Source organism: Syngnathus typhle, linkage group LG9 (genome assembly GCF_033458585.1).
Source record: "Syngnathus typhle isolate RoL2023-S1 ecotype Sweden linkage group LG9, RoL_Styp_1.0, whole genome shotgun sequence".
NCBI classification, from domain to species: domain Eukaryota; kingdom Metazoa; phylum Chordata; class Actinopteri; order Syngnathiformes; family Syngnathidae; genus Syngnathus; species Syngnathus typhle.
The window spans coordinates 13,685,586-13,705,910 of record NC_083746.1 but is presented as its reverse complement, the minus strand read 5'-3'; the positions used below and the strand labels follow the sequence as shown (position 1 = coordinate 13,705,910).

At 49.2% G+C, this 20,325-nt stretch overlaps 1 protein-coding gene across 24 annotated transcripts in view; it reads left to right on the top strand.

Annotated features, from left to right (window-relative positions):
• The window catches only part of LOC133160073 (interferon alpha/beta receptor 1b-like), a 192,435-nt gene that overhangs the window by 149,666 nt on the left and 22,444 nt on the right, over positions 1–20,325 (top strand). For 15 of the 24 annotated variants that reach the window (XR_009715803.1, XR_009715802.1, XR_009715797.1 and 12 more), the window contains one exon: positions 20,001–20,164. The exons of 4 other annotated variants lie outside the window; for them this stretch is intronic. Coding sequence is in view for 11 of the 20 variants with exons in the window: in XM_061287637.1 (XP_061143621.1) it covers positions 20,001–20,164 (164 nt within the window). In the remaining 9 variants the exon portion in view is untranslated. Of the gene's footprint in view, positions 1–1,850; positions 1,891–6,056; positions 6,172–20,000; positions 20,165–20,325 lie in introns of those variants that run through there. 5 more of the 24 variants (XM_061287642.1, XM_061287645.1, XR_009715805.1 and 2 more) reach the window with 5 other exon arrangements.

Genomic DNA, 20,325 nt, shown 5'->3' with positions numbered 1-20,325 from the left:
TTGAGGTTTGCTTATTGACCCCTTAATTTTCATGCCATCAACAACATTTTGTAATTTCTGAATGTCTTTATAGTTGCAGTGTCCCAGTATCTCATGCCACATCTGAATATCATGACACCCTTTACACTGATCATCATCACAATCATCATCATCATCATTTACTGTATGCAAATAATATAGTCTATCACGTACGTGGATGGGGAATTTCGTACCGTCTTGGTAGATGAGGACGTTCTTCTCCTCCTTGAAGACCACAGTGGCTCCCCTGGCAGTAGCTGCTTTCACGGATAGGATGTCTTGTGGGTAGGATAGGATGTACAGCGCCTGCCTCAGCGTTGCGTTCAGGTTTCTACCTGTGCTGTCGATCAGGCAGCCTTCTGCATCACCTCGGCGCTCCGCGACGCCCTTGTACCGCGTGCCGTCCGCCAGCTCCACGCAGTGTGTCTCGGCCTGGAACCCGTCATCAAACCGCTTGAATTTCGCCAGGTCTGTGATGTGCGAGGTAGCCCCGCAGTCAACCATCAGGCCTCTCACGTCGACTCTTGCTGCCCCCTCGCTCACTCGGAAGAAGTACTCGTCTCGGTCCTGGTCTTCCGTCTCCCCGGGGACCCACCGTGCGTCGTCCCGGTTGCCGCGCTGCTTCCGCCTGCAGGTCGCGTCCCGGTGTGTGCTGCTCTTGCAATGACTGCACCACAGTTTACGTCGGCAGGCTCTGGCCATGTGGCCCTTCAGGCCGCACTTGAAGCACACCACCTCCGCGGCGCTCCTCTCGGCTCCCCGGTCAGCTGGTCTGTCAGGTCTCGCTCTCCTCTGCCGTACGTTCATCACGTTGTCATCTGCTTCAGCCCGCATCTTCTCTGTGTCCTCGTAACTGCGCATTTTTGTCTTGAATTCAGAGAACTGCATCGTCTCATCACGTTGTGTGACATGGATTGTAAATGGTTTAATGGACTCCGGCAGACCTTTTAACACCATTGCTACCAATAGTCCATCACCTAATGTCTCACCGGCATTTCTTAGCGCTGTGATTGCGGTCTCTGCCCGGATCACATACTCGGTCACACTTTCACTCTCAGACTTCTGTAGTGATGTCAGTTCTGTGTAGAGACTTATGATGCGTGGCTTGCCTTTGCCTTGATAGTAGTTTCTTAGGATCTGTGGGGCCTCTCGCCCGTCATCTGCAGCATCGCGCATCACCAACGACAAACTTTTATCATCCAAAAACTGAATGAGTTCTGCATACGCTTCCTCATTCTTTCCAGCGTCTTGCTGTAGTTCGTCTTCTTCCTCGGTTGTGGGCTCGTTTAAGATAATGTCTTTCAAATCCTGCGATCGCAGGTGGCCCAAGAACTTTGCCTCCCATAATTCGTAATTCTTTTCATCACCGTCGAACAGTAACCGCGACCAGCGGCTAGCAAAACTGTTCCTCTCTGCAGCCCGTCAGCTCATGGTGCTCACAGCGTGCTATCATCACCAGTACGTCGGTGGGAACATGCGGCGTTGGGTTTACCTGGGCCCATAACCTGTTGGCAGAGTAGCCATACAGCAGCAGGTACTTGTGAGGAACACAATCGCACCAAACTCAGTGGAATAAAATAAAGAAAGACGAGGAGGACGATCAACTCTGTTTGCACACCATTCACTGTGACTACTGCGGCAACAGCTTGTAGGGACCCACTGTGCAGCATGCAGGAAGGCTTTTTATCAAACACGCCCACTTAACAGGTCATCACAGGTGGTTCCAATCACACAATAAATCAAGATGCTGTCATAAGAAAATAACACGATTTAAACATATTCTGACAAAACATACAATAGGAAAATGTATAATTGAGAGCATCTCTCAACAGATACGCTTTTGGGACATTATTTTTGGGACTTCTATCATGGGTAAGTACGTTTTGTGTTTACAGAGTATTATTTTGTCATATTGAATTTATTTGAAGCTCGTTTTTTGCCTTTTATATGTCCCATTCATGTTAAACTATGTAGTTAGGTGAAATGGAAGGTCTGTCCATTGTAGTTATGTTATGTTCGCAAACGGCAGCGACGTTCCGCTTACGCACCACAGCCAGTGAGCATTGACTCGTTTACTCCAATACTTTCTATTCCTTGTGGCGTTCCGGAGATGACCGCAATGCAGCCATTTGGCGTAAGTGATTAATTAGCACACCTACTTTAGCTCTGGTTATGCAAAATTCCTGGGGTGCACATCAGTGAAGACCTCTCCTGGATCACCAACACTGCATCACTGGCGAAGAAAGCTCAGCGCCGCCTGTACTTTCTGCGGAAACTCACGCCATCAGGCCATCGTCCCGTCGTGTTTCAAAGCTGCCACCATCGTACCTGTGCCGAAGAAACCCGCTCCGTCCTGCTTCAATGACTACCGCCCCGTGGCACTGACACGCATCATCATGAAGTGCTTTGAGCGGCTTGTCATGGAGAACATCAGATCCATTCTCCCCCCCACCATAGACCCCTCACAGTTTGCGTACCGAGCCAAACGGTCCTCTGAGGATGCCATCTGCTCTGCCCTCCACTCAACCCTCACCCACCTGGAGAGAAGGGACTCGTATGTGAGATTGCTGTTTGTGGACTTCAGTTCTGCATTCAACACCATTGTACCACAACGACTTATCTGCAAACTCGACAAATTGGGACTTCCTCTGTCAGAGGCCTCAAGTAGTACGTGTTGGCGACAATATCTCAAGCAGCATCACACTGAGCACGGGGGCCCCCCAAGGCTGCATGCTCAGTCCGCTGCTCTTCACCCTGCTGACGCATGGCTGCACTGCAACCTACAGCAACAACCGCATAGTGAAATTTGCTGACGACACGACTCTGGTGGGTCTCATCACCAAGGGCGACGAGACTCAATACAGGTTGGAGGTCGACCTTCTGACCACGTGGTGCAGGGACAACAACCTCCTGCTGAACGTCAGCAAAACCAAGGAGATTGTTGTTGACTTCCGGAAGGGTCACACCCAACACCTGCCACTGACCATCGACGGTGCTGTGGTGGAGAGAGTGAGCATCACCAGATTCCTGGGGGTGCACATCAGTGAAGACTAGGGGTGTAAATCGCGGGTTTTGTCACGATACGATATAATATCGATACAAAGAACTACGATACGATATTTGCCGATATCTTAAAGCCTGCTGCGATTCATTCACGATAAATCGCGATATAGTGCTCTACGATCGATTTTCTTTTTTTTAATAAAAAATACAGAACAATATCCTGATTTATAACAATTCATACGCAAAATCAACAAGGTACTGCAAACTCTTTATTTAGGAAATTACAAGAGTATTTCAGTATACAAAGTGCTTATTTTAACACTGAACTTTGATGTCGCGTTTTATCTTTAAATGTGCGGCGAGATTTGTGCTCCCTGAATATTTGATCACCGCATGGCAGGATTTACAAACTGCACGTGTCTTGTCCGTTGAGCCATCTTTTCTTTGGAATCCAAAGTGCTTCCAAACGAATGACTTGAAGCCTAAAGGGGAGCCGCGTACTAGTTGTCGACTCCCCTTTCACGTGCCTGCTCTGCTCACAACACAACAACGCCGTGCGCACTGCTCCTGGAAAGAGGAAGCAAGCAACAATGAACTGGGTTTCAAAATAAAGTCGCGTCTAATGTCCGAGGTCAAACACGGCGATATAAATCGATGTTTACGTTTAGCATCGATGCCAATAAATCGTAGAGCATTATATCGACTAATCGATGTGTATCGATGAATCGTTACACCCCTAATATATATATATATATATATATATATATATAGATATATATATATATATATACACACACATATATATGTATTATTTAATATGTCGTTTCACCGTGAGATAGTAGGAAACGCAATTTCGATCTCTTTGTATGTCTTGACATGTGAAGAAATTGACAATAAAGCAGACTTTGACTTTCCTTTGACTTTGATTTTTGTCACCGTGGGATAGTAGGAAACGCAATTCCGATCTCTTTGTGCGTCTTGACATGTGAAGAAATTGACAACAAAGCAGACTTTGACTTTGAAATGATTTGTTTCTAACAATCAAAAATATAGAAATGGGAAAACTCACATTTTTACTAACATGCACACACAAACGAACATCTCTTTATTTTGGAACATTGAATAAGTTAAAAGTTAAAGTCCCAATGATTGTCACGCACACATCTGGGTGTGGTGAAATTTGTTCTCTGCATTTAACCCATCCCCGTGTGATCTTAATCCATCCCCTGGGGGAGAGGGAAGCAGTGAGCAGCAGCGGGGCTGCGCTCGGGAATCATTTGGTGATCTAACCCCCCAATTCCAACCCTTAATGCTGAGTGCCAAGCAGGGAGGAAATGGGTCCCGTTTTTATAGTCTTTGGTATGACTAAAGACTAGGTTTGGACCCACAACTTTCCAGTCTCAGGGCGGACACTCTACCACTAGCCCACTGAGCTGGCCACTGAATAAAGGGGATAAAATAATCTTAGTGAGGCATTATGGGATTACATAATCTACACCCAGAAGTCTGTGGTGGTGATGTCACACCTTTTATTTTTTCCCCCCAAGTCACGTTGTTCCGCACTCCGGCGTTTTTTTTTTTTTTTACTTAGTTCCTAGTCGTCACCCAAGCAAGCAAGATGGATGATCAACGTAACAAAGAAGAAATACAACAGTCCTTGGTGACTATACCCATCCTACAGTCAAGTTACAAATAGTCAGCGAGCTCTGCTGCACTCAGAGAGCTGGTCGCGCACAGGTTTCATATGCGAATAGAGAAACAGGACTGAACATGGTCTGGCAAAGACTAGAAGAGACCTATGAACACCTGAGGCAGTTGAACATTTCACTCCTGAACAGGATTGAGGCGTTTCCCAGAATCACAAACAAAGACACTGAGACTAAGAGAGCTCAGAGTTCTCTTACTTGAAGTGGAATATGCAAAGTTAGGAGGATTCCTCCTAACTTTGCATATCTTGATAAGTTACGTGGAGTGAGCTCCCATTTTCTATTCAATAAAAGTGGATCTCCGAAGGGTCAAGGTACAAAGAATACTATAACCGTGTCCCCCATCCCCCTTTCACTTTCTTCCCACAGTTTGTTCGCTCTGAGGCTAAAACCAGAAATGACCCTCGATTTATGATATCACAAACTACCCAGGTCCCATCAAGACAGAGACTAACAAAGTACAACAACAAAGTACCAGTGTCTGTGAAAAAGACTGCCGTGATTCCTGAAGCAACAACAGCCCCTGCAGGTTCCGTTGAAAAAGGAGCTATAGATCTAGACAGACTATGCCCACTGCATAACAAGCCTCACTCACTCAAAAAGGACCGCACCTTCCGCAACAAAGCCATAGAAGACCGCAAAACCTACCTCAAAGAAAGGACCATCTGCTTCAGGTGCTGCAGCTCAACCAAACATAGAGCAAAAGACTGACAAAGAAATAATCTGCAGAGAATGTGGGAGCAAGACTGTCTCAAACATAACACATGTACAGTTCATTGTCAATAGAATTGCCACTCCGTTCCATTTCACTCAATTCCAGGTTTTGCTGTATCGTTTGCAAATAAGTCACGCCCTCCTCAAATTTAGTCGCTTTGCTACGAAGTAGGGTGGACTGGCCAGTCTACACCGAGTGTTTACAAGCAATGCCGAAACTACAATGCACGTTTACAGAGGAGTTGAATTAAACAAATCCCGTGCTTTCGCCAGGGTCGTGATCCTTATGAAGCTGAGTGCTTGACATGTGTCTGTGGCACATAAAGGTGCCAACGCACCCCACAAGAAAAGGACTGAAGAGGAGCCCTTTTTTTTCTTCAAATGCTGCACCGATGGCTGTATTTCTTTTGTCTTTTTTTACTTAGTGTACCACTATAAAACTCTAAAATGTCAGTGTACACGTTTTTGTTATTGTATATATGTTTTGTGTTATTGGGGCCAATAAATGCAATTGCTATACAGACACCATGTCATTTGTGTCATAACATGACACAAATGCCCCCCCCCCCCCACCTCCAAAAAAGAGAACCAAAAATAAGGTGTCGTCTTTTTCAGAAATCCAAACATGGTCACCCTAAGCTGTATCAGTCGACGATCAAACATTCTTGGACATCATGGACGGAGGTTTATAAGGATCGCGCAAACAGCTGGGTAGCACCACTGCCATTCTGTAAGCCCCAACGCCATCTCCCCAACAATAGAGGAATGGCTCTACGTCGACTCTTACCGCTCCGACGAACACGAGACAAACGCACAGACATGAAGGAACGTTTTCTGGTGTTCATGAAAAAAGTATTCGAGAACAACCAAGCAGAGCTACCACCAGAACTAGAAGAACATCAAGAAAGACTGTATACTCTATTCAAAGTCTATCATCCTCAAAAACCAAATCAGATCAGAGTGGTTTTTGACTCAAGTGCCAAACATGAAGGTGTCACTGAATAACGTTATGCTCAGCGGGCCAGACTTAAACAATGCCCTGCTAGGTGTCTTAATGCGTTTTCAGGAGAGAGAACATCGCAGTCACCGCGGATATTCAGCAGATGTTCTACGCGTTTGTTGATTCCTGAAAAACAACAGTGAATCTCCTCAAAATGGCAGCTTTGATCTTGTTGACCCAGAACGGAATGTTGAGGTGCGGCCTCAAGTTGCTGTCAACTACACCAAACACTGCGTCCACCTTTCTTTTCCTCAGGCCACTCATTTTAATGGAAGGATTCCAGGGGAAGGTTTGTGGGTGGCATTAGCGTAAAACTGTATCTGAAAGCTCAGCACGCAAATTACGAGAATGCTGACGTCACAGCCCACACTCGAAATTCAGCACTGATGGAAATAGAGCGTGGAGTGCGCCGGGTCCGTACTACTTAGTACGTACACGCACTTGGGCAATTTTGCTATTTGGCGCCATTCTGAAATTCAATATTTTTTAAAAATATTTACAATGACATTGTACATTTTTACAGCATAAGAATGTTTGTGTCATGATTACCTTCTAAAAAACATTTTTAAAAAAACAACAAAACATGAAAAAGCGGCTCGGTGGCACGCCCGCCTCACAGTAAGGAGGGTGCGGGTTCGATTCCACCTCCGGCCCTCCCTGTGTGGAGTTTGCATGTTCTCCCCGTGTCCGCGTGGGTTTTCTCCGGGCACTCCGGTTTCCTCCCACATCCCCAAAAACATGCTTGGTAGGCCGATTGAGCGCTCCGAATTGCCCCTAGGTGTGAGTGCGTGTGCGGATAGTTGTTCGTCTCTGTGTCCCCTGCGATTGGCTGGCAACCGGTTCAGGGTGTCCCCCGCCTACTGCCCGATGACAGCTGGGATAGGCTGCAGCAAGCCCGCGACCCCCGTGGGGATACAGCGGTACAGAAAATGGATGGAACAAAAAAACATCTTCCATTTTCACGCATTTTTGCAAAAGGTCCAGGGAGCCGCGAGAGGAGTGCTAAAGAGCCGCATGCGGCTCACCGACCCCTGGTAGTATATACCTAATGAGTGGAACATGCTAATGATGCAGCCTGTTATTATTATTACTTATAATGTTATTGAGGTTGTACCGTTTTTTTCCGTGTATAGTGCGCAATATTTTACTAATTTATTGTCCTAAAATCTGGGGTGCGCATTATACATGGGTACAAAAAAAAATTTTAAATTTTTTTTTTTTAATTTTTTTTTTTTTTTTTTTTAAAGAAAGTCATGGTACAACAAAACCAACAACAGGACTGACCGACAAAGTCGTGGAACAAAAAGACAGGGTGACATTACCAAAGACAGAAACAGAATGACAGTAACACATGCAATGATCCAACGGTGAGCGAGGGGCAGACAGGACTTAAATACAAAACACGTTACATCGATTGAGGTGACACAGGAAGAGCGGGGTGACACGAACAGAAACTATGGCAACCTAGACACATAGCAAAACTGGGGACGAGACATGACAAATCTCCCCCGAAATAAAACTCACCTTTCGTCTTGTTTGTTGTCAATCGCGCATCGCATTCAGCCATCCTGCCCAACACACTTAGTAAAATTCATAATTGACGACACATCGTTTGATGCGATGGTGCAATCCTTGATGGTGTGTTATTGTCAAATATTGTTTGTTTTTTAATCTCCATCGCGGACCGGACGTCATACGGAGGCCGCCATTACAGATGCGCAGAACGGTTGCGCAAGACACGTCAGCTATATAAAGAGCGAGAGTTCAGTTCTCCACCTATTCGTTTCAATTCACAGTTTAATTAGCAGTTTCAATCAGCAAATAACAAAATGCGTATTACAGGTAATATTTTATTTCACAACACTTTGCCTTGTTCCTTTTGTCTCTGCTGTTCACTTCAAACACGCTCCATACGACCGCAATGCTCTTGTATCAGACGCTCGCTCGATCACCGGCTAGTTTGCCGTCTGTCACAATGTACCCTACACAAATCCGAAACATTTGTTGCGGCTCCGATTCACGACGAGGGGCAAGTTTTGGTTTCCAAGGGTGTTTTTATTCCTCTTCAACGTCTCTCCCATACAGAGCCGCCTCTTTCCCGTGTGCGGACGGAGCGCGGTGGTGCGTTTAGGGGCAGTCGGAGAAATCAACGCCAACAAAAAAATTACATCCAGCCTAGTTAAGACCATACCAAAGACTATAAAAATGGGACCCATTGCCTCCCTGCGTGTGTGACGATCTTTGGGACTTAAAAAAAAAAAAAAAAAAAAAAAATTTTTAAAATTCATAAAAATTGGGTGCGTATTATACATGGGTACAAGCTTTTTTCCAGCATCAGCATGCCATTTTTAGGGGTGCGTACTATACATGGGGGCGCACTATACACGGAAAAAAACGGTAATATTATTCTTATGGGGAAAATGATATACCTACAACTGAACAAACAAAAGAAACTGATTATATTGCATGAGAAATACATTATATCAGTCGAATTGTTCCTTGTCTTATGTGTCTTGTGTTGTTGTTCTACCTGTACCCTACTGTTTGTTTCTTGCTTCTCTCAATGTCACTTATCGACATCTGTAGTACCAGTATATATGTAGTATAAGAATTCATTAGGTGGATAATTGCAATTGTTATTACCATGGTATTACCATTGTGTCATCACCATATTTGTAAAGATCTATACCTAATATAAGATAGATATATACTACATATATCGACTACATGAGCAAATAGTATAAGCACAATGTTTTATGCAAAACGGTTTTGATTACTTAGAAAAGCGCTATATAAAACCGATCTATTATCATTATTATATAGTATGTATCTATCTTATTCTAGAAACTAAACTGATTTAGATTATAGTATTGGTGCTGATGTATGTTTGTATACATATGCATATATCATATTTAGCACAATCATGCATTAATTTTTCGATCAACACAAACCTTAGTACAGGGCAGACAAATGGGGGACAGCTGTAAGAGGACAGCAGTCTCTGAAATCTTGTTTATTTTAATGTAGAGTAGGAGACTTATAATATAGAAAGGTTGGACAGGGACTTGCTTCCCTAGGGCAGCAGATCTAAAACAAGGGAAGGGGAATAAAAGCATTTCCTCCTAAACACATCAGCAAATTAAATTAAACCTTTTTTTTATTTTTATTCATGCTTCTTCCAGTCCCTAACCTCGAACCTGTTTGCCAAGGGTGACCATACTATGGGCATTAATAAGCCCCAAACATCTTAGCTTCTAAGATCACTGGGACACACACAAACCCCTCGACCACAATAAGGTGGTGACTCACGGAAAGGTCAAAAAAGACCCATCCATCCATCTTCTTCCGCTTATCCGGGATCGTGTTGCGGGGGCAGCAGCTTTAGGAGGGACTTCCAGACTTCCCTCTCCCCAACCACTTCATACAGCTCATCCCAGGGAATCCCAAGACGTTCCCAGGCCAGCTGAGAGACATAGTCTCTCCAGCGCGTCCTGGGTCGTCCACGGGGTCTCCTACCGGTGGGACATGCCCGGAACACCTCCCCAGGGAGGTGTCCAGGAGGCATCCTGATGAGATGCCCGAGCCACCTCATCTGGCTCCTCTCAACATGGAGGAGCAGCGACTCTATCTATATCTCCCGGATGACCGAGCTTCTCACCCTAAATCTAATATAGAGCCCGGACATCCCGGGAAGGAAACTCATTTCGGCCGCTTGTATCCGGGATCTCGTTCTTTCGGTCTTGACCCATAGCTCGTGACCATAGGTGAGGTTGGGAGCATAAATCAACCAGTAAATTGAGAGCTTTGCCTTTTGGCTCAGCTCTCTTTACCAAGACTGACCGGTACAGAGTCCGCATTACTGCCGACGCTGCACCGATCCGCCTGTCGATCTCGTGCTCCATCATCCCCTCACTCGTGAACAAGACCCCAAGATACTTGAACTCCTCCACTTGGGGCAGGATCTCATCCCCGATCCGGAATGGGCATTCCACCCTTTTCCGACCGAGGACCATTAACTCGGATTTGGAGGTGCCGACCCTCATCCCGGCCGCTTCACACTCGGCTGCGAACCGCTCCAGTGAGAGCTGGAGATCACGGCTTGAAGAAGCCAACAGCACCACGTCGTCTGCAAAAAGCAAAAGCGTGATGCTGAGGTCCCCAAACCGGACACCCTCAACGCCTTGGCTGGGCTAAGAAGTTCTGTCCATAAAAATTAAAAACAGAATCGGTGACAAAGGCGGAGTCTAACCCTCACTGGGAATGAATCCGACTTACTGTCGGAAATGCGGACCAAACTCTGGCATCGGTGATACAGGTGTCAGGAAGCAAAGGCAGGGCAACCAAGTGCAGCACAATCCTTTATTGCCAAAAGGGGAAATGGAACGCCGGACCTGCGGTCGGGCTGGCGTGGCAGAGCGCAGCGCGTAGGAGTAGTCGGTGGCAGGCAGAAAGTCGAAGGACGAGCACGTTGTCAGGACAGGCGGCGAGCAGAAGCGTGGTCGAAGGGCGAGCTGGTTGTCAGGACAGGCGGCGAGCAGAAGCGTGGTCAAAGGGCACGGAAGCAGGTGGCTACAAAGCTCGGTTCGGGGAAAAAAGGCAGGAGTATCACAGGCAGGGTAAGCAGACAAACTGACAACCACTGGCAGCACACCGAGAGGTTAAGTAGGGAACCTAACGAGCTGTAGCAGGTGCGGGTAATTCACTGAGTAGGGCTTGGCTGGAGGTCAGGTGACGCGGAGGCGTGACAGAACCCCCCCCCCCAAGGGACGGCTCCGGACGTCCTAAAAAACAGAACCCCGAGCCAGAGCAGGCAGCCCTTACCCCAAGACGTGCGTCGATCAATAATCCGAGAAGTCCGAGCCAGAACACGTCGACCAAGCCCCATCATCAGGCGGCCTCACCGCCCAGTCCCCCTCTCCAGCCGTGGCATCGGGAGATTCCGACCAGGGGGCCGGGGCGGGAACCGAATGGGTCCCTACCGGACTACTTTGAGCAGGGAGCCGGTCAGACCATAACTCCCCGCCCACCGGAGCAGAACCCGGCTGCGAACCTCGCAACGGCAGCCGAGTAAGGGCCCGGGCCATACGCCGCGGCTGACGACGAGGCTGGACCCGCGGCCGCTGTCCCCGGGCTGGTGCAGCGGAGGGCCGAGAGGCAAGGGCACGGGCTGGAGTCGAATAGCGGGTCCAAGGCAGGGACTCGCGACAGGTGGTAGGGGGCAAGAAAACCGTCCCCAAACGGATCCCTGCTTGGCAAGTGCCCTTAGGTCTCTTCTGGCAAGCAGCCACCCAGTGACCCTCACCCCCGCAGTACAGGCAAAGGCTGTCTCTGAGGCGCTCCCTACGCCTCTTTGCCGAGAGAAAGGTGCGTCCTATCTCCATCGGCTCCGGCCAGCTGGGCTGGGTGGGAGGAGTAGTACAACTGTGCTGACTTACGTGGACAGGGTCCCTGGCTGACGACTGGTCAGGCGGGAAAACCGGTGCTCTCCCTGACACCCGAGGTGTCGGGCTGATGTCACGATGACGGGGGGGCGGAGTCACCCTCCTCTTCTCGCGTCGCCTGGACTGGATCCGCCGGTCCACCCGTGCTGCCAGGTCCATGGCCTCTTCCAGGGTCTGAGGGCGCTCGTAGGACACCATTTCGTCCTTGATGTACTCTGCAAGTCCGTGGAGGAAGGTGCCGACGAGAGCCGGGGTGTTCCAGCCGCTACGACGCGCCACCGTCTGGAACCGGATGGCATACTGGGCGACAGATCTGCTGTTTTGGCGCAGCGTGATGAGTTCCGTGGACGCGTCCTCCGAGGCGGAGCCCAAATCAAACACGCGCAGGATCTCCGTTGCGAAGGCATCGAATGACGAACAGGCGGGTCCCTGCCGCTCATATTCGGCCGTTCCCCACAGCCACGCCTCGCCCGTCAGGTGAGTAAGAACGAAGCCCACCTTGGCTGGTTCCGTGGCAAATGTGACGGGCTGGAGGTCAAACAAGACACGGCAATTAGTCAGAAAAGCCCGGACATACTTGGGGTCGCCGTCAAACCTCGCGAGGTTACTGAGTCTGGGCTCCGGGACATCCACGAGCTGCCCGGGCGCCGGGGCAGGACAGGGCGTGGACAGGGCTCGTGCAGATTGGTCTGCAGCAGCCAGAGGTACCAAGTCTTTGAGGTCCCTGAGAGCTTCTACCAGTTCCTGGTGGAGCTGATGATGCTGCTGAAGCTGCTGTTGCTGCTGCTGAAGCTGCTGTTGCTGCTGCTGAACGATCCTCGTTAAAGTTGCCATCTCCTCTGTGGTCTTGCTAAGTCCCCACTCCGTAGTGGTCAGGCGGTCCAGGTCTGAGGGATTGTGCGCTGGTTGCATTTCTGGTCAGTTCGTTCTGTCAGGAAGCAAAGGCAGGGCAACCAAGTGCAGCACAATCCTTTATTGCCAAAAGGGGAAATGGAACGCCGGACCTGCGGTCGGGCTGGCGTGGCAGAGCGCAGCGCGTAGGAGTAGTCGGTGGCAGGCAGAAAGTCGAAGGACGAGCACGTTGTCAGGACAGGCGGCGAGCAGAAGCGTGGTCGAAGGGCGAGCTGGTTGTCAGGACAGGCGGCGAGCAGAAGCGTGGTCAAAGGGCACGGAAGCAGGTGGCTACAAAGCTCGGTTCGGGGAAAAAAGGCAGGAGTATCACAGGCAGGGTAAGCAGACGAACTGACAACCACTGGCAGCACACCGAGAGGTTAAGTAGGGAACCTAACGAGCTGTAGCAGGTGCGGGTAATTCACTGAGTAGGGCTTGGCTGGAGGTCAGGTGACGCGGAGGCGTGACAACAGGGACCGAACCGCCCTTATCAGTTGGCTCGGCACCCCGTACTCCCGAAGCACCCTCCACAGAACCTCCCGACGGACACGGTCGAACGCCTTCTCCAAGTCCACAAAACACATGTGGACTGCTTGGGAAAACTGCCATGCCCCCTCAAGGATCCTGTCGAGGGTGTAGAGCTGGTCCACTGTTCCACGGCCAGGACGAAAGCCACACTGCTCCTCCTGAATCCGAGGTTGGACCTCCTGACAAACCCTCCTCTCCAGCACCCCTGAATAGACCTTATCAGGGAGGCTGAGGAGTGTGATTCTCCTGTAATTGGAACACACCCTCCAGTCCCCCTTCTTAAAGAGGGGAGCCACCACCCCAGTCTGCCAATCCAGAGGCACCGTCCTCGATGTCCACGCAATGTTGTAGAGGCATGACAGCCCCACAACATCCAGGGCCTTTAAGAACTCTGAGCGGGTCTCATCCACCTCCGGGGCCCTGCCACAGAGGAGTTTTTTTTAACTACCTCAGTGACTTCAACCCCAGAGATCGGAGAGTCCGCCTCAGAGACTCCAGGCCCTGCTTCCACAATGGAAGGCGGGTCGGTGGAATTGAGGAGGTATTCGAAGTATTCTCCCCACTGACTCACGACGTCCCGAGTCGAGGTCAGCAGCACGCCATCTCCACTGTAAAGAGTGTTGACTGTGCATTGCTTCCCCCTCCTAAGACGCTGGATGGTGGACCAGAATTTCCTCGAAGCCGTCCCGAAGTCATTCTCCATGGCCTCGTCAAACTCCTCCCACGCTTGGGTTTTTGCCTCAGCAACTGCTGAAGCCGCGTTCCGCTTGGCCATCCGGTACCTGTCATCTGCCTCCGGAGTCCCACAGGCCAAAACGGCCCGATAGGACTCCTTCAGCTTGACGGCATTCCTTACCACCGGTGTCCACCAGCGGGTTCGGGGATTGCCGCCACGACAGGCACCAACGACCTTACTTATTTCAAAATGTTTTTATTAGTTTTCACACAGAAATGACAACGGCATTGTTCTGGAACAATCTGCATGGAAACAAACATTGCCTTGCATACAGCCTACTAAACAAGCATTTCACCCATACAAAACACCTCATTGTTAACAGCCAAGTAATAACAAATATTACCTAATTAATAAAAACAAAATTAAAAAAAAAAAAAAAAACTAAGAGAGAAAAGGGAAAGACGGGGAGGGGGGGGGTGAGAGTGGGCTATTACTGCAATAAGTTTGCATCAAACTCATCCTCATAATAATCCAGAAAAGGTTGCCATACAGTTCTGAAATTCTCCTTCTGAATTGTGGTTCTAACTTTTTCCAACTGGAGGAAGGACATGGTCTCACTCACCCAGCGAGAGTGCCTAGGGGGCAATGGAGATTTCCAACACATAAGAACCAGACGTCGAGCGAGTAATGAGGAAAACGCCATCATCTGAGACTGAGCCTTCGAGACTCCTTTTGTCTGTACAACCCCAAATACTGCCGTGACTGGACCAACGACCTTACGGCCACAGCTCCGGTTGGCTGCCTCAACAATGGAGGCGCGGAACATGATCCACTCGGACTCAATGTACCCGCCTCCCCCGGAACCTGGGAAATGTGCTGCTGGAGGTGGGAGTTAATAATAATAATAATAATAAATTATATTTATAACGCACTTTACATTTGGGGGAATCTCAAAGTGCTACATGGCAGATAAAAAACAAGAAAACAAAACAAGGACAAGTTTAGAACAACTGGCCGACAACCAAGATATGAGAAAAATTACGGAAATGCTAAGGTAAAAAGGTGAGTTTTAAGTCCAGTTTTGAAAGAGTCAGTGGATTGGGGTGCTCTTAGGTGGTCGGGGAGGGAGTTCCACAGTGTAGGGGCTGTATAGCAGAAGGCTCGGTCGCCCATGGTGCGCAGCTTGGTTTTAGGAACGTGGAGAAGGTGTGAATTGGATGAGCGGAGGCTTCGGGTGGCAGGTTTTGGGGCAAGGACTTCTTTGAGGTATGGGGGAGCATGTCCAAGGATACAATGGTGAGTGAGGAGGGCGATCTTATAATCAATTCGGAATTTGATGGGGAGCCAGTGCAGAGAACGGAGGATGGGTGTGATGTGATTGCTTTTCCGCACCCCCATCAGGATCCTAGCAGCGCTGTTTTGAATGTACTGAAGCCTCTGGAGGCTCTTGCTAGGGATCCCGATGAGGAGTGCGTTACAATAGTCTATCCTTGAGGAGACAAAGGCGTGGACAAGTTTCTCAGCATCCGTCAGGGTAAGTGTGGGGCGGAGTTTGGAGATATTTCTGAGGTGGAAGAAGGAGGTTTTGCAGATGTGTTTTATGTGTGACTCAAGGTTGAGTTGAGGGTCCAGTTTCACACCCAGGTTGGTGACAGTGGCTGAGAGGGGAATAGTGAGACCGGCGAATAAGATGCTTGTTATTGGGCAGGTATGGATCTGATGGGGAGTGCCAATTAACATGGCTTGGGTTTTGTCACTGTTAACTTGCAGGAAGCTGAGATTCATCCACGCCTTTATCTCCTCCAGACACAGGGAGAGGATGGATGAGGGAGATGGAGAAGGCTGGGTTATGGAGGGCGGGGGGTCAAGTTTGAGGTATAGCTGGGTGTCGTCCGCATAACAATGAAATGAGATGCCGAACTTCCTGATTATATTGCCGAGGGGTAGTATGTAGAGTGAAGAGGGTAGGACCGAGTACAGATCCCTGGGGGATACCGGAGGTGACAGTGTGAGTGTCGGATTTTTTCCCCCCCAGGGAAACGTACTCGGTCCGGTTTGAGAGGTAGGACTGAAGCCAGGTTAGAGCAGTGCCAGAGAATCCAGTGGAGTGAAGCTGGTTAAGGAGGATATTGTGGTGGACAGTGTCAAATGCAGCGGACAGATCCAACAGGATGAGAAGTGACGGTGAGCCTGCATCGGCAGCCATGAGAAGGTCGTTGGTGACCCTAACAAGTGCTGTTTCAGTGCTGTGGCCAGAGCGGAACCCGGATTGAAATTTCTCAGCGATGTTATTGCGGGTAAGATGAGTGTGAAGTTGGGCAGCTACCACTTTTTCCAGAACCTTGGAGAGGAACGGGAGTTTAGATATTGGTCTGTAGTTGGCAAGGTTGTCCGGGTCAAGCGAGGGTTTTTTGAGCAGGGGGTTAATGATGGCAGTCTTCAGTGCAGGGGGTACAGAGCCAGACTGGAGTGAGAGGTTGATGACATTGGTTATTAGGGGACTAATGGCTGAGGTTTGTTGTTTAATGAGGGCTGTGGGGAAAGGGTCCAGGGCACATGTGGAGGGTTTCATCTTTTTGATGATGTCCTCTACCTCCGACTGCAAGATAGGAGAGAAGCAGCGGAGAGGCTGGACTGTCCCGGGTGGAAGGAAGGGGGGAGGAGGTGAAATGGTGGGGCCAGAAGAGGAGAGGAGCTGGGTGCGGATGTTGTTAACCTTAGCGGTAAAAAAGGTCATAAAGTTATTGCACACTACCTCTGAGGATTCTGTTGGAGTGGTGTGAGGTGGTTTGAGAAAGTGGTTGATGGTTGAAAAGAGTTGTTTTGAGTTTCCAGGGGTATTGTTTATGATATTGGAATAGAACTGGGCACGTGCAGTCCCAAGGGCTTTTGAGTAGGCCTTCTGGTGTTCTTTGTAGGCCTGTTTGTGCACGGTCAGTCCTGAGGCTTTAAGACGACGCTCCAGGATGCGCCCAGTTGACTTCAACAAACGCAGCTCACTGGTGTACCAGGGGGCTGAGTGTGAAAAAGTGACTGTTTTGGTTTTTTGGGGGGCATGGATACTTAGAAGTTTGGCCAAAGAGTTATTGTAATGGTCCACTGCCTTGCTGACTGATGTAAAGGTTGCAGAGGAGGAGGAGAGAAACTGGAGGTCCTGTGCTATAGTGTCTTGATTGATGTTTTTGAAATTTCTGAATGAGATTTGCCGCTTGGGTTTGGAGTGGGGGCGTGGGAAAGGAAGTTCCATTTGAATAAGTTTGTGGTCAGACACACCGACCTCGAGAACTTGCAGGTTGCTTATTGCCGATGAGGAGATGACAAGGTCAAGTGTATGCCCTTTGTCATGTGTGGGGACATTTACATATTGGGTGAGGTGTAAACAGTCCAATAGTTGCAACAGGTCAGAGGCAGGGGGGCTGGAGGGGGTGTCGACGTGGATGTTAACATCACCCAGTATGATTAGATTAGAGGAAGTGGAGGTACAGAGGGTAGTGAGTAGATCGTGTAGTTCTGGAATGAAAGAGGAGTTTGGTTTAGGAGGGCGGTAAATAAGTAAAACTGTGATGGGATATGGAGGTTTACATTTGAATGCAAGGGATTCGAATGAGGAGTGATCAGGTAGAGGGAGGGGGGACAGCTCTACATCAAGACGGTGGAGTACAGCCAGGCCACCGCCACGGCCAATGCTGCGAGGTTTAGTTATGTATCTATAACCAGAGGGACAGGCTTCATTGAGGGATTGATAGACATCAGGTGGTTGCCAGGTCTCAGTCAGGCACATTATGTCTAGGCCTTTGTCCAGGATGAGGTCGTGAATAAATGATGATTTACGGGTGAGTGCTTGGATGTTGAGGAGATCCATTTTGATTGTGGCTGTGGGGCTGTGTTTAGGTAGGGGGCGAAGTAGAGAGAAATCCACTCCACGTTTTCTGTGCCGCATGCAGTGCAATCCACTCTGGGTTGGAGTAAGATCCACTCCGTGTTGGTGTCCGTTCCGCACTGGAGAAATTAACACTCCGTGTTGTCCCGGCGACCCGGTGTCCGTCTTGTGTCGGAGTCCGCTCCGTGTAGGAGTATAGTCCGCACCATGTTTTCCAGGCCACCTGGAGTACTGCAGCCCCGCATGGTTGCTAAGATAAGATCCAAGTGCGCCAGGTATCTGATGACGTGTTTTACTTGCGACGGGGTGTCGGGCGCAGGAGGAGCAGATGGATGGTACACTGTTATGGACGGGTTGGGAGAAAACAAAGTTACGACGGGTGCTTCTGTGGATGTAACGTGGTCTGCGGAGAAGTCCAAGTTGTTTGATGACTGAGACACACCCTGGAATGGTGTGATTACTCAGCTCCAGCAAGCGGGGGATGGAGTAAGTTAATATAGTGCCGGTTGGAGAACACTGAACTTGAGTGTTAGCCATTGGCTAGCCTAGCCAGGATGCCTTGGCGGGGGGTGGTGGGGTGGGCGCGCCGTAGTAGGTAGCCGGCTCTGTGGAGGTTCGCCGCGGTCCAGGCGCACTGCACACTAAAACTAGAAGCTAAAAACTAAACTTAATAATGGCTAAAAAATAAATAAATAAAAACACTAAAACTAAACTAATTCTGGTGGAGAAGCGGCGAACAAGCAGCGCCAGCGTCCTCTCCCCAGATTACTTCCGCCTTGGTCCACACCTCAGTGTTCTTTTAGAATAAGAATGAGTTGAAGCTCTTCCTGACAGGGGATTCTGCCTGACGTTCCCAGCAGACCCTCACAGAGCGTTTGGGTCTGCCAGGTCAGACTGGCATCTTCCCCCACCATCGGAGCCAACCCACCACCAGGTGGTAATCAGTTGACAGCTCCGCCCCTCTCTTCACCCGAGTGTCTAAAACATGCAGCCCCAAATCCGATGACTACAGTCGATCATCGAACTGCGGCCGAGGGTGTCCTGGTGCCAAGTGCACACATGGACACCCTTATGCTTGACCATGGTGTTCATTATTGACAATCCGTGTCGAACACAGAAGTTCAGTAATAGAACACCGCTTGGGTTCAGATCATGCCCACGTGAGCATTGAAGTCACCCAGTAGAACAATGGAGTCCCCAGAAGGAGCGCTCTCCAGCACTTCCTCCAGGGACTCCAAGAAGGGTGGGTACTCTGAGCTGCCGTTTGGTGCATAGACACAAACAACAGTCACGACCCATCCCCCCAACCCGAAGGCGGAGGGAGGCTACCCTCTCGTTCACCGGGGTGAACCTCAATGTTCAAGCGCCCAACCGGGGGGCAATAAGTATACCCACACCTGCTCGACGCCTCTCACCGTGGGCAACTCCAGAGTGGAAGTGAGTCCATCCCCTCTCGAGAGGGCTTGTACCGGAACCCAAACTGTGCGTGGAGGCAAGTCCGACTATATGTAGTCTGAACTTTTCTGCCTCGCACACCAGCTTGGGCTCCTTTCCAGCCAGAGAGGTGACATTCCATGTCCCAAGAGCCAGCTTCTGCAGCCAGGGATCAGACCGCCAAGGTCCCTGCCTTTGGCCGCCGCCCAGCTTGCACTGCACCCGACCCCTTTGGCCCCTCCCACAGGTGGTGAGCCCATGGGAAGGAGCCCGGCCACCAGACGCTCGCCTTCAAACCCCACCTCCAGGCCTGGCTCCAGAGGGGGGCCCCGGTGACCCGCGTCAGGGCGAGGGAAATCTGAGTCCATATGTCTTTTTCGTCATAAGGGGCTTTTTTCAAAAAGGACCCATATTGTTCATTTGAGACCTAGTCAACAACCTGAGTGTACGTATATTGTTGTCATGCAGCTTGATGAAGTTTTTATCATGCCCTGCAATCAGGGAGTTATTCAGACCGGATAAAATGCCCACAGGCTAACAACCCTTACAAACTCTTGTACCCTTACAAAAACAATTTCGCAAAGTGAGTCCAAATGCTAAGATGGCTGGCAGCCAATGTTTCCTGTAATTGAGAAATGAGTGCTGTTTAAAAATCTTGGATGAAAACATTACTAATCAAGTATCTCATTAAGGCAATTTTTCTTCACAGTATCCTTATGACTACTTTGGATCTGATATTCCGTGTCTCTTGTCCATGGAATCTGAAGCTGAACTCTTTTGTGATAGAGTCACTATATGTGAAAAGGCAATAGATCATTCCTCAAAAGTTCCACCGATGTCGTCCTTAGGTCTGGAGCCAGCGAGTGGGTCAAGGTTAGTTCACTTTACATTGTTTTTACATAATGATCACTTCAAAATTGTTATGTTAATGTCAATGACTAAACAAATAAGCACTTAGATCAAATGAATGCTGAAATGCTGTGATCACTATTATAGTGGCGTATGGTAAGGCTGAGCGATTTAACAGTTTGGGA